At 41.7% G+C, this 14,140-nt stretch overlaps 1 protein-coding gene across 4 annotated transcripts in view; it reads right to left on the bottom strand.

Annotated features, from left to right (window-relative positions):
• Positions 1–321: 321 nt before the first annotated feature.
• The window catches only part of FCHSD2 (FCH and double SH3 domains 2), a 247,893-nt gene continuing 234,074 nt past the window's right edge, over positions 322–14,140 (bottom strand). For all 4 annotated transcript variants that reach the window (XM_019489811.2, XM_019489837.2, XM_019489744.2 and 1 more), the window contains exons 14-20: positions 10,718–10,852; positions 9,482–9,565; positions 9,177–9,354; positions 8,641–8,861; positions 7,055–7,184; positions 6,819–6,901; positions 322–3,253 (exon numbers count right to left, since the gene is read on the bottom strand). In XM_019489811.2, coding sequence (XP_019345356.1) covers positions 3,170–3,253; positions 6,819–6,901; positions 7,055–7,184; positions 8,641–8,861; positions 9,177–9,354; positions 9,482–9,565; positions 10,718–10,852 — 915 coding nt within the window. In that variant the 3' untranslated portion in view covers positions 322–3,169. The remainder of the gene's footprint in view (positions 3,254–6,818; positions 6,902–7,054; positions 7,185–8,640; positions 8,862–9,176; positions 9,355–9,481; positions 9,566–10,717; positions 10,853–14,140) is intronic.

Here is a 14,140-nt window from a genome sequence, read left to right as displayed (position 1 = left end):
GCAGGGATAAACGACCCGGCTATCGTGAATCAGTGTGGCAGAAGGTGAAGAGGGGAGCTGATTTCTAACAGTCTTGATTTAAAACGTAGTTGCTGGTTACATCCAAACCTAGACGTCTGTTTGACTGGCAACAGAAAGGGCTGCATGAAAAATGAACCGAGACGCAAAATAACGGCTTGCATTGGGAAGATGGCACTGAAGCGCCTAATAGAGGTGAGAAGTTTTGCTCTTCGCTCTGGGTGGAAATCTGATGCAAACTTTCCAGACAAGTTTTTCCATGTTTGCAGCTGTGCTTGGTACTAAGAGACTCTCGGGAGTTGGTTCCACGTTTTTGTTTTTTTTTATTATTCAACATTTTTATACATAATAAATACAAACTTTTTACAGCCAATATAAAGAAAGCATTTGCACCTAATGCTTTCAGTGTACTGACACTGTACATGATGATACGTTGAATACATGCCCTGTATGAAGAAATCATAGTTAAAAAGGAGGCATATTTTTACAACTTTTCTTTTTTTTTTTTTTTTTAAATAAAATTAGCAGCTCTTACAGAAAATATTTTAAAGTACAACCAAAGAGATTTTAAATAACACTTTCTGAATTTTGAAAGTCTGTTATGAAGGACAGAGAAAAACTGGCCAAAGAAATTGAACTTGAACATCGTTTATGGCAATACTTGAATTTCTTCTGCATTGTGAAGCTTTTTTTTTTCTTTTTTTTTTTGCAAATAGCTAAATCTTTTTAAAAACTTTTTTTTTTTTTTTTAAACTTAAGAATAAGTTTGATAAACACATAAAAAGACCTCAAACAGATCAACAGGACAAGAGGTGCAAAAGAATGAAAACACATGGAAAAGGATCTTCAATGGACAGCCATTGATTTAGCAACTGGCTGATGAACTTTTTCTTCCAACAGCCTCACTCTTGGTTAAAAATCCCACTGGGAGGAGAGACATTGGCAAGTACTAACATTTCAGAGCCCCAGGTGGGGTTGGGATTTACAAGGATGTGCAAAGTTTATGATAACATCTTGTACAATGATTTTGTAAATGCAGCCTCAAAAAAAAAATAGCCCTTGTTAGTTAACTAAATGTAGAAACTTACTTTACCAACATAGGAAAAAATGAACACACAAGAGCGCATTCAATATAACCCATATAACAGCTCTTAAATAAGTTGTAGATGCCTTTTCACTGAAGCCTTGATTGATAAGTATTGCTATTTTCAGAACGATTTAGTGATCGTATTTATAGAAACAAATGTTTTCATCTGGAAGGAAGGGTGTCTCCACCCTTCTTACCATTGCAATTCATAGATTTCACAGATTTCATAGACATTAGGGCTGGAAGGGACCTCGGAGGATCATCGAGTCCAGCCCCCCGCCCAAAGGGCAGGAAGTCAGCTGGGGTCATAGGATCCCAGCAAGATAAGCATCCGGTTTGCTCTTGAAGGTGTTCAATGTAGGCGCTTGAACAACCTCCGGTGGCAGGCTGTTCCAGACCTTGGGGGCTCGGACAGTAAAGAAATTCTTCCTTATGTCCAGCCTGAAACGATCTTGTAGTAGTTTGTGACCATTCGTCCTCGTCATCCCTTGGGGCGCTCTGGTGAACAAACGTTCCCCCAGATACTGGTGGTCACCCCTGATAAACTTGTAGGTGGCCATCAGATCACCACTGAGCCTGCACTTTTCCAGGCTAAAGAGCCCCAGGGCTCTCAGCCTGTCATCGTAGGGTCTGCTTCCCTGACCTCTGATCATGCACGTGGCTCTTCTCTGGACTCTCTCAAGCTTCTCCACATCCTTTTTGAATTGTGGAGCCCAAAACTGGACGCAGTACTCCAGCTGCAGCCTCACTAAGGCCGAGTACAAGGGGAGAATGACGTCCCGGGGTTTGCTTGAGAAGCATCTATGGATGCAAGCCAGCGTTTTGGTCGCTTTACTAGCCGCCGCATCGCTAGATTCACGCTAGAACGCAACACACCCTGATTTCTCTGAAATGTCAACAGTTCCTTTCTCAGAGAAAGCCAGTCTGAAATTAGTCTTGACGTCCTCAAACTCTTTCTTGCACAAAAATCATTTGAGAGCGCAATTCCCTCTCTTACTTTCAGCCCTAAAGGGGGTCTGAAGGACTGGCCTATGCCAGGGATGTCCTGGTTGTCTGATTTTGGCTAGTTAATGGGCTTTGCAGGGAGAAATGCTATAGGACTATCCAATGCGGAAACTAAATAATGCATGTAAATATTCTAAATGTAACTTCTAACTCTAGCCAGATGTTTTGATGGCAAAGATAAACTGCTAACGTCGGATAATAAAGTACACGGCAATAACCGGGATAAAAGTGATCCCAAAATGAAAAAAAAAAACCCATCTGCTAAGAAAAAGAAATGAAACTCAAACTTCCAGATCTAGACAAAAATCTCACTTACTTCTCTACCAGTTGGTTTATGCTATGGAAACAAGATGTTGCTACTAATTCAGCACCTCCATATTAGATACTCTATTACTAAATGAACTGCATAAATATTAATACAAAGAGCATTTAGTTCTGTTTAACAGTTAATTATTGAAGAGGTGTGCATTCATGTCATGTGGTCTCCAGCACTTTTTTCTTATCTATAAGATTATTTTCCTTTTTTTTTTTTTCTTCATCAAGGGGACTGAAGAGGAGCCAGCCTCTCTTTAAACCTATCCTTTTGTTCCCTTTTTTGTAATTCCATGAGATCTGATTAATATCTAATCAGACAAGTACTGCTACTTGAAGAATTGACAATCTTTAACACATTCCTATGGCAACAGTAATATACTGTACTAATGCACATGATATAAGTATGCTATGACTAAGTTGCATGAATGAGGCTCTCTCTGAAGCCTCCATATAAAAATTGACCATCTTCAGCCAAAAGAGAAACCTGCTCCAAGGCATCTCCTCTGCTTGCCGTTTGGCCCATCTTGGTTTGTGCTAAGGGAGGAAGAATGATGTATATAAAACAAAAAAGGCACAAAATATTCATGATGGTGGGAAGGAATCCAGCATGTCACTGTCACAAGAAATCCTCCCTATTCCTTGCTCTATTAAAAGTCTTCATCATGCAAAGGTGCCTAAAAACGAGGTTGACCAAACACCACATTTGGCCTTGATTGTAGCACTACTACTTAGCTAGTCCCATCGTTACACCAGAGTAATTTCCACGTCCTCGATCTTCTCTGTCGTCCTGCGATGATGCTGTGTAGGGGGAGGAGGAGCTGCTCGCACCTGAAACAGTCAGAACACGTGCGACTCTCAGGAAGATGCTGGGACATTTCATGACTATTTACATAGACTAAAACTGATGTAAAGGACCAGAACCTCTAGCTCCAGGTGGAATCAATCAATCAATCAATCAATCAATCAATCAATACCTACAATAACCCTGCTGAAAGGCAGTGATCAGGCCTGTGATTCTAGTACCCGAAGGTATTTCCTCTGCTCACTGTTTGGCCCATCTTGGTTTGTGCTAAGGGAGGAAGACGCCCAAATGGTGAGAATGGAGCTTGTGTGGACTGCCCCCTGCCTGCAATGAGCAATGCATATGAAATCAGTTAGAGGTTATGATTTTGAACATTTTGTTTCATGAACTTTGTTCTTAGAAGCAGAAATTTTTAAAAAGAGGGAAAAAAAATTAATCTTTTCATGGGTTTTTCGTCAGGGTTTTGACCTATCAAACCCAATGATGTTATAACTGCATCTCTGAACTCCAACGACCTACCTATACATGCATCTGATGCTCTTTTGACCTTCTAATGCTGGAGCAGGCAAAGTCCGGTGCATGGGCTGGATTGGACCCACAGCAGACTCCATTTCCCAGCAGCCCCTGCCAGTGTCACTGCAGCCGGTTTCCATGGAGACCACAGCAGTGGCAGGGTCATGACAGCATGGGGCGAGAGTTTCCATGGAGACCAGCCCCAGCAGCACTGGCAGGATGTGTGACTGGGCAGGGAGCTGCTCATCTTGCCGTGGTGACAGTGTGGTCTGGAGCCAGGGCAGAGCTGTGATCCACTGCCTGCATGCCGCAGGCAGGGACGTGCAAGCAGCAGATCGTGGCTCTGCCCCGGCTCCGGACCACGCTGTCACCGCGGCAAGATCTCAGCCCTGGCCGCAGAGCGGCTCCCCACCCAGCCGCGTGCCTGGCCAGCGCTGCTGGGGCTAGTGTCCATGGAAACCCTGGCCCTGCGCTGTCATGGCATCACTGCTGCTGGGGTCTCCATGAAAACGGGCTACAGCGACACAAGCAGGGGCTGTTGGGAAACGGAGTTTGACTGCTGGCCAGATCCTCCATTTTGCCCACCCCTGCTCTAATGTTAACTCGATTAGCCGCATCCTGCTCTAACAACTTACAACTTATTGTCGCGCTTCCCGGAGCCTCATGTTAAGGTTTAATAGCATCTTGTGAAGAATTCTTCTTATTCTCAAAATGTGCCATAACAGCTCACATGGCACTGCTACAAATTGGATGTTGCAATCAGCAATGTTATACCAAGATTCAAATTCTATTTAAAGCAAGCATATTTAAAATGTAACACTGTCGTGAAACATCTGTTTGCTGAGGCATAACAAGCATTGCAAAGACGCATTAAAAAACCAGCAAGAATGCCATTAAACACAACTGTATCCCACCTACTGCAGCAGTTTTCAACCTGTGGTCTGCAGACCCTTGGGGGTCCACAGACGATGTCTAAAGGGTCCACGAAAGATGCCTATGATTAGGGCCTGGCTTAAATCACAGGCCCAGCTTGCAACGCGGTGGCTCCTTTAGTCTTGAAGATCCCCCCGCATGCCCCCCAGCTGCTGCTGATTGGTGGAACAGCCCCTTTGGCCCCACTGTTTACTCCTGATGGCCAGAAGGGGCAAACCACAGTTTTAAATATGCTGCACAGTGGGAGACAAAAACTTCGGCATATTTAAAACGAGAGTTTACCCCTCTTGGCCAACAGGAGCAAGCAGCGAGTGGGAGGACCGAAGGGGCCCCACTGCCAAACAATAATGGAGGGAAGAGGACATAATTGGAGGTGGGGAGAGCTTCAAGATTGAAGAAGCTGCTGTGCTGTGAGCTGGGCTTGCAATTTAAACCAGGCCCTATTTCTGATCAATTAAAACTATGCGAATACCCTCACTTACAATTTAAAGGGGTCTGGCACATCCATTCAACATTTTTAGGGGTCTGCAAATGAAACAAGGTTGAAAACCACTGACCTACTGTGTTAAAACTACCCAAAGAATAGGAAGGGTAAGATTTAGGAGACCAGGATGTGAAACGTAGAGAAAGAGCTCCTCTGATGAGCACTCATTGATGACATGAAATTCTCTTTTGGCTCCGTGTGGCTCCAGTGAACAGTGCAACGAATCAGGCCTTTGCACCCAAACAATGGGAACTGTGGGCATTTGTTAACAATAAGGGCATAGACACTTTAGTTATACAATTCTGACTTAAACTTTGGACAAGAAACCATCATTTTATGTGCTGAAAGACTAGAGATGGCTCTCAAGAGACATTACTGTCTGCAAAATCACTGTGCATCAAAAATAATGCTCAGAAAATACAACTACTGGAACATAACATGTGGTTTGATTTATAACTTTAAAATCCCTATGCTGTTGATTTCAAACAATCTCGGCAGATGGGTTTTTAATTTTTTAGTTAACTAGTTCCCTCCTCCCTTGTTTGGCAAAGACTCTTTTTATATGGCACAGACATCACAAAATGTATTGGATCATAACCTTAGGAGCTCTCCAAACTAAGACCCACAGGGTTTATAAATCATAAAACTGTAGAAAACGAGGGTTGGAAAAGACCTCAGGAGGTCACATCTAGTCCAAACCCCTGCTCAAAGCAGGACCAGCCCCAGCCCCAGCTACATCATCCCAGCCAAGGCTCTGTCTAGATGAGTCTTAAAAACCTCCAAGGATGGGGAGTCCATAACCTCTCTGGATAACCTATTCTACTGCTTCACTACCCTCCCAGTGAGAAATGCTTCCTAATATCCAACCTAAATTTCCCTTGATGCAACCTGAGCTCAATTAACTTGAGTTTAAATGAACTTAACCCCAACACAAAGAAACCAACAGGCTTATGTGTCCAGACAGATTGTTGGCAAGTGGACTTGCCTTTCAACACCCAGCAGTCTCGGGTGTTGGGTTTGGATGTGTGTGTTTGGCAACAAAATCTTTGAAAAACATTAGTGCAAATACCATGATCCAGCTGTTTTGGCACCTATGTTTTTCTTTGATTCCTATTTCTCTATATTTGTAAGGCATGCACCCATGGATAACAATATTGCTTGTAAAGAGCATAAGATATATACAATATAAACAATCCTCCAAAGATGTAAGATTACATCTTGCCCTGCAAGATCTAAACATCTCCTTTGCTAATGGTATAAATATACGTAAGGCAGAGAGGGAATTATGGGGATCCAAGGATGCCTTTAAATGTACGTCATAATGCATTGCTCATATAGGTGCAGCTTTATTTTATTAATCTGCTTCATTATCTAATTGGCTCCCATCCATGTCTGTTGCTTTTTGATGCATCTGTTTTACAGTCCCCAATCTGGGAACCAGCCTTCCTTTTTGGGGGTTTTTTTTTGTGATAATCAAAACCCAAAATATAATCATTGCATTAATAGTATTTGTGGAACATGGTAGGTAAAATTCTGAGTGGGTGCATCAACAAAGTAAATCCCACTGCTTTCACTCAAGTTATGACAACTGATGCCAGCTGAGGATCTGGACAGGTTTCTGTATTATCACATCATTAAGCACAGCAACACTTGTGACTTACAGGTCGCAGTTTGCCATAGGACGTTTCCGGAGTAAGCCGTGGAGGCTGCGAAAATCCAGGAGACTCCGAACTGAAACTGTTTTCTGAAAGAGTGAACAATAAAAACCAAACCACTGCGGTGTTACTGAACTAGTCAACCCTCACTTAAAACACATGCTTCCGCTGCAAGTGGAATTTTTTATTTCAAACGAACATTTGGATGTTGTGTTTCTTGAATTAGTAGAAAAATCTCTTACCATTAGTTGATGGTGATCTGGGAAAGCTCTGGGAGCCTCTTTTATCCGGACTATGGTAAGGGCTCGCGGGTGGCTGGTCATAGAGTGGCAACGGTGGAAGGGAATTGTGAGGTTTTGGAGATGGAGACACCTGTATTCAAAAAGAGGAGAGGCTTTTTATTTGTTTTAAGCCAATGTTATGAGCACACAGACATGTACTTGTATCTCAACTGTTTTCATCTAGTAAGAAATCGTGTTTGTCAAACAAAAATGCTTGTCAGCTGTATTTGGAAAGGAAAGCCTAGGTATGTAATAGCGATTTAAAAAAAAAAAAAAAAAAAAAAATCACAGGATGCCACTGAGAGCAGATTTTTTTCCCCTTGCTTTTCCAGGGGTAATCTAGACAGATTGTCTGAAGATTGTTCTAAAAAATGTATCAAATGGGGGAGCACATTTCTCTGAATACACCTGTACAAAATTGAACATGAAGATCATGAGTTTTATTACTGTTTGAGAGTGTGTGTGTGTCATTTAAATGCAGAGATGCACAAAAAGGAAGAATAATGAAATTCAGGCACATAGCTGCAATAAGGCAACAGTATGAAGCTGAAACTGGTATTAATATGTATATAGCATCACATGGGGATGTGATGCTTTACAAAAGAAAGATACACATTTGGTCAGAAGGTATTAACATCAGTGTCCTTTTAATTTGGGCCAAACTATAAAGTGCTTGCATAAAAATAGCAACTCCTACTGATTTCAACACAGCCTGTACTTTGATATTTTTATATCTGATAGTGATAAGCCATGAGGACATGTAAGCTGTATTACTAGTAATGTGATTGAACTTATTTCCCAGGTTGGTTGGTATGGGCATTTCTCAAGAGCAACAATAAAACAAAACTACACAAATCACTATGCAGTGAAGGCAGTGAATTCTGATTTCTAGCAACACAGTCGTAAGCAAGAAAGTGTTTAATTTTTCATGATGATATCCTGGTTAAATAAAATATCGTCTTTGAAATGCCATGATCTTAAAATATGTATTAGAGATGAAATTCTAGTTAATATCCTACAGCTAAATTGTCTTGCCCTCTAAAAACCCATGAAGGTATTGCACAGTCTTAGATGTGAAAGTATTAAATAGACCTGTAAGAGCCAATAATGCTGTTTTTGCCAGATCCTGTTTCATCTCTCAACGCTGCAAATTAATTGCAGGAAGGAGACTGGGAATTTCCTCCTGTGGCTCATTTCCCTTCCTCCCTGACCACTCCTTTGTTCTTTGCACAAATCTGTGACATTTGCCAACATGCATCATTTGATAAATATTATGTGGGCTTAGAAAATAAAGGTAAATGTTTACTTTTACGTTATGAGAGCAGGGGCAGTGTAAGCCTGAATATCTGTTTTCCATACTCTGCACCTCACACCCTCATAGCAGCCACTGTCCATATCACACAACGCATTTGGAGACTATCAAAGCTCAGCACTAACAGGCTACAAGGGCCTGCTGTAGAGAAGTCCCTTGACCATATGCAGGGCATTGTGGAACACCAGAAGGCCACACCAGTGCTTAACAAACAACCAATTTACTCTTTACATACCTGAAGATCTCCAATCCACTGAGTCTCCCCATTTTCTGAGGCTGTCAGTTCTTCCACTAACACAGAAGGGAAAACCCCAACACGCCCATTGAATTCACCCTCCCAGAAACCATCATCGTCCTGGTTCTCCTTGTTTAGGATACGGATGATTGCTCCTTCTGGGAAGGACAGCTCGTCATCTGTCTGGCCCTCATAATCATAAAGTGCTTTCACAAAACAGACTATAGATGGGAGACAGAAAAAAAAACGAATTAGAATGAGTGTTTCCTCTGTGTACAGCACGGCATCTTTGCTACACTGGACACGATTTTCATTTTTCTTTTGCTGGCTTAATGTTGGGAATCGCAGCTGGTCCTGGATAAATTAAGGAGATCCTAAATATGAGAATGGTGATTGATAGGAATGGCTGCCTTCAGGCAAGGAAAGAGTTCCTGCCTTAACATCACTGTTAGGAAGAAGAAATCTGGGTGGACAACGCTCATCACAACATTTTCATGAATAAAATCGATCGGCCAGCGCTCTCTATTGACACTCACCACTGGAATCTCCATTTAAGCTGCCTGAGATTAGCTCGGCTTCAGTTGAATTGTTGGAGGTGTGTGACCGACTATCCAGTGCTGCCAGAGACTGCAGCATGCTCAACAGGCTGTTGGATGTTGGGAACTGCAGATACTTCTCTGGCACATAACCCACTTGGCCGGCTTTGTTTCGTGCCTGTAAGCAAATGGGATGGAAAGGACTTAGTTTCTGCACACTGCAGTAAGACCATGATGAGAAGTGCTGATCCCCCCTTGCTTTCAAAATGATATAATGAGATGAAAATGAGCGAAGAAAACAATACCTTTACCCAGTCTTCCATATCTCCGTCTTCAATCACTTCCAATACCTCGTGTTCCTCAATGGTCAGTTCGTCAGGCTGAGAAGCCTAGAACAAAAGGAAGGTCACGTACAAAGTAAGGAATGGCATGACACACACCAGGCAGAGAAACGCACACAAGGGATAATTTTTAGAAATTAATGAATAATAAATGCAAAATCTTTTAATGCAGAATACTTTAAAAATGCCTCTGGGAACAGTAAAGGTTTTTTGGCTCATAGGCAGATAGTTTTAAGGGACCTTTCCAGCCAAGGAGGGTGGGCTGGTTCAAAAGAAACATCCCCCAATATGTGCAAGCCCATTTAGTTCTGTGATTCTTATTATGCTAAGGCCAAATTGACACTACTGATTTCTGCTGGCGCGGTTATTTCAGTGAAGCATGCGAGGAGGTGTGATCTCTGCCAGACACAGCACTGTTAGCAGAAGTCAACACAGCCATGTTTTCACCAGTATAACTTTGTCTTGCCCAAAAACAGTGACTTTGCTAGTACAGTGCACCTGTATTCCTATACCAGTAAAGTACTCCTAGCATACACACAGCCTAAAAAAGGATGCATAGGTACGAAATACATACAAAATGTACCAGACAGATGCAACAAGGTACTTAAAACACATGCCTGACTCTTAACATAGGGAGCAATTCCCACTAACTTCAGTGGGACACTTGTCTCTTTATATTAGCATGCATTTTAAGTACCTTGTTGAACTGAAGCCGAATGTGCTTAACAAATTTATTGCAGACAAGGTTCTTTGGGTAAAATCTGATATCTTTTACTAAACCAATTCAAATAGTTGGAAAAATTCTTCTTTGCAAGCTTTTGGGTACAAGTACCCTTCCTTAGCCTGACGAAGAGTAGTTATACCTGAAAGCTTGCAAAGAAGAAATTTTCCAACTATTTGAGTTGGTCTAATAAAAGATGTCAGATTTTACTTGTCTGCCTTTGTCCTTAGACCAACACTGCTACAACCAACACCCCTGTAACAAATGTATTTACACCTGCTAACAGTTTGTTAACTTTATTAAGATTATGCTGTAACAGGTTGCCTATTTAATATCAGACACATTAAACAGGTTTCATAATTACATTTACTTACTCAGGCAAACTTCCCCCAGACATTTAGTATCATAAACATTTGTTCTGTTTGCCTCACAGCTTTCCCATGGATAACAGACTGAGATTTAAAAAAAAAAATACAAACCTTATAGGAATAAACGACTTTGCAGGTCAGTGGATAATTTCTTAGAGTACCAGAAGGACTGGAACTGCTATCGTCAAACACATCCATGCTGTCTTCAAATTCTTCACCTTCTTCCTTTTCTGTATCAGCGTTGAGCTGTTACAAGATTTGAAAATAATTGAGTATACTGAATGGTAGAAACAAGAGGGAAGAAAACAAACAGCAAAACGAATAATCCAGCTTTAGTAACTTTCTAGCCTCCTAGTCTGTTCAGGACTGAGCAAAGCTACAATTTAAGTTTCTTTCTTTAGCAAACACCAAAGGAAGGACGGCACCACTAAAAATCAATACATTTGTTCTCAAAATGACCTCAGGAAAGTAGTCACCCACATGAGCAAATATCCGGAAGCGAAAAAATGCAAGTTATTAACTTACATTTTTGTCAGACTGAAGAGCAGCCGCGTGTATTATAAGCATTCGTTCAACCTTCACAGTAAGAGTACTGTTGGACGCTGGGACTGATGATGAGTTTGGAAAAGATTACATTTATATGGGGCAAGTCCAAAGTACAGTCACCACCCTTCAGAGTTACAAAATGTACTTTGATGGCAAAAACATGCACTGAGTGTTGCACCTATGACCATAAGGTACAAACTGAAAGGGACAGAAAAATAAAGTACTAAACCTTAAACCAAAAAACCAACTTTCCTTCCAATGCTTTCCTCACAAAGTACTCCCTTCAGTTTTTTTAATACAGTTTACGTGAGAGGTTCCTAAGGGAAGGATAATAATTAAAAAGTGTTTATAAAAAGCAAAAATAAAAGCCAAGTGGACAGGCTGGAAAAATACAAGTTTCTATAAATGCAGTTAGTATGAGCCCTAGACTTTGGCTTTGTGCCTGGATTCAGTCTCGGATAAACATTCGATCTCATGTGAAAAAGACGCCGGCCTTCAAAATCAAGGGCAACGCTGCTAGAAAAGCTGCCGCCTTCCCTTTATTTGTGCAGTTTAATTTGGAGCTGGATTTTGTGCTCCTCCTGAACGCGAGGCAGCTCGCAACACAGCAAAGAAGCCTGGAGTGGGACAGACAGGTACTGCGACGGCTTCCCCAAACTCCATTGCCAAATCAAGCTCAATCCTCATCTGTGACATCCCTGTTCTTCCAGCTCCTGTGGCCATCTCCAGGACAAGGACGTACAGGCTGGTGATTGTATGATGTTACCGACATTTATGGCCTCCGTTCAGAACAAACAGCTCAATTTTATTTTTCACCTGAGTCGTATATTTGAAGCCAGGTCACTGGAATAAATGGCAAGTTCACTGCAATTCACTGTAGTGCATAGGCCCAGACCTGACTTTGGCTGGGATGATGTAGTTGGGGCTGGTCCTGCTTTGAGTAGGGGGCTGGACTCGATGCGACCTCCTGAGGTCCCTTCCACCCTTCATTTGCTATGATTAAAGCTTCCTAATTCATTTCCACTGAAATCCACTTTGCATCCATTTCACCTGTAATACTAAGAGACTGCTGTAACGCATAGTATTTATTATCCTATCTAGCTAACATATCGGCTCTTAATTTGGCACTCGGCAGATTAAATAAAGCCACAATCTTTACAGCTCCTAAAAATGGTGCAGCCACTACTAAACCTGCAGCTGACAGCCATATGAAGCATCATGGAATTAGCATATCAGGTCTAGAAATACTTGTTCATAAAACATCTGGTCCTGGTTTTCTAAGGGAAAAAAGCCATTTTAATCCACAGTGTGTGGGCTGCTTAAAATTCCTCCAAGAAAATCCATCTGTGGACACGTAAAACAAAGAAGAGGAAGCACTATTAAAGACGCAGAACACCTACACTTGTTTAACTTTCTACACACAACCTGCCAATGAGCGTCTGCATAAATCCACAACAAAGCCATCGGCACCTGCAATACTGAAGGTATGCAAAAATGAACCAAAGGCAGGAATAAACTCAGGTATACTGGAATAATATATTGATAGTGCATCAGAATAATTAACGAATTATATTTAGAAAGGAAACAGGAGATCTATACAGACTTAGTGTAGATCTCTACCAATATGCCAATATATAGTTTATTTGTAGATCTATCTGCACAGGTGTAATGCGGGGGGCTAAATTGCCATCTAGAAGTTCTCTATTCTTGGAATGGGTGGAGGACCACCAACAGCAGAAAAAACCTCCTTATATTTGCACCTCAACTTTGACTCGGACAAACCCCTTTTCAAGTAGAAAGTAGTAGAGAAGTCTATCCATTCCCTCCCCAAAACAACTGGAAACAGTGACCTGAAAGGTAAATGGTTTTATAGCCCACTAAACCCAGGCCATCCAGCTCCCCGTTCACAGTAAATCCAACACCTGGGAAGTATACTTTTGTGGGTATATCTTTTTTATGACTCTACAGCTGAGTAGAGGTTAAATCATATGTGAATACAAACATGGGAATTATTCTCTCCCCCTTTCACAGAATAAATAGACTGCATCCTATTTAGCATGTATCTGTTGTCTTCATTGAAGAACAGAGTTCCCAGTTATACTAATATGTAACAGTAGTACTAAACATGTTTTCCAGATGGCACTAAATTACAAAATTATGACTAAAGCTTTTGTTGGCACCTACAGTGGAATAAATCATTTAGTATTCTCTCCTAAAATTGGGCATTTCGGCATTATACCAGAAAGGCAGCCAACTGGCTACGTGACGGGACATGGGTTCCTTGGGCTTGTTACACGATTGTGGGTTTTTAGCAGGTTAAATAAATGTTGAAATAGCAAGATTTCATCTACGCTGGTGTGTTACTTCCAACTCATTAAAAGAAAATCTATCGCGAGCTGTGTTGGGCAAACAATCCCATAACAAAATAAGACGCACGCAACCCTGGCTTTGTTCTGCTATGTGTGGCAAATACAAAGGTAGAAAGGCTGATCCTTTAACATTGAAAACTGCCTGCTTCTTAGCGAGCAAAGTGAAAGTGCATCTAATACAAAAAGCACAGCAGTAAGTTCCTTTTATAATGGCAAGCAAAATAATAGCTGCAACAGCTTTAAGAAATACCATCTTAGGGCTGTCCCCATCCTGCTGCCAAGGTCAATATGATCTTTTATATACAAGGGTGTGTGCATGTGTAAAGGGGAAAAATGGAAATTAGATTTCAGCCTCCCACGCTCCAGCATCTGCCAGCCTGCCAGGCACTGGCACTGGCTTCAGATGTGGAGCCAACCGTTTGTGTGTCTGACTGGACCGAGGAAGGGCACTGGGAAGAATCCAGCCTGCGCAACAGGAAGCGAAGGGAGGTGGGGCGGAGTGAGAAGAAAAAGAAAAAACACACAGTTAAACATAGCAATGTAGCATGCACTCATCTTTCATAGCTAGAAGGGGCCTGAAATGAAACCGAGTAAGAACCCCCCTGAGCTTTGGGATGTC

This window comes from Alligator mississippiensis, chromosome 1 (genome assembly GCF_030867095.1).
Source record: "Alligator mississippiensis isolate rAllMis1 chromosome 1, rAllMis1, whole genome shotgun sequence".
In the NCBI taxonomy this organism is placed as follows: domain Eukaryota; kingdom Metazoa; phylum Chordata; order Crocodylia; family Alligatoridae; genus Alligator; species Alligator mississippiensis.
This window is presented reverse-complemented; position numbering and strand designations above follow the sequence as displayed.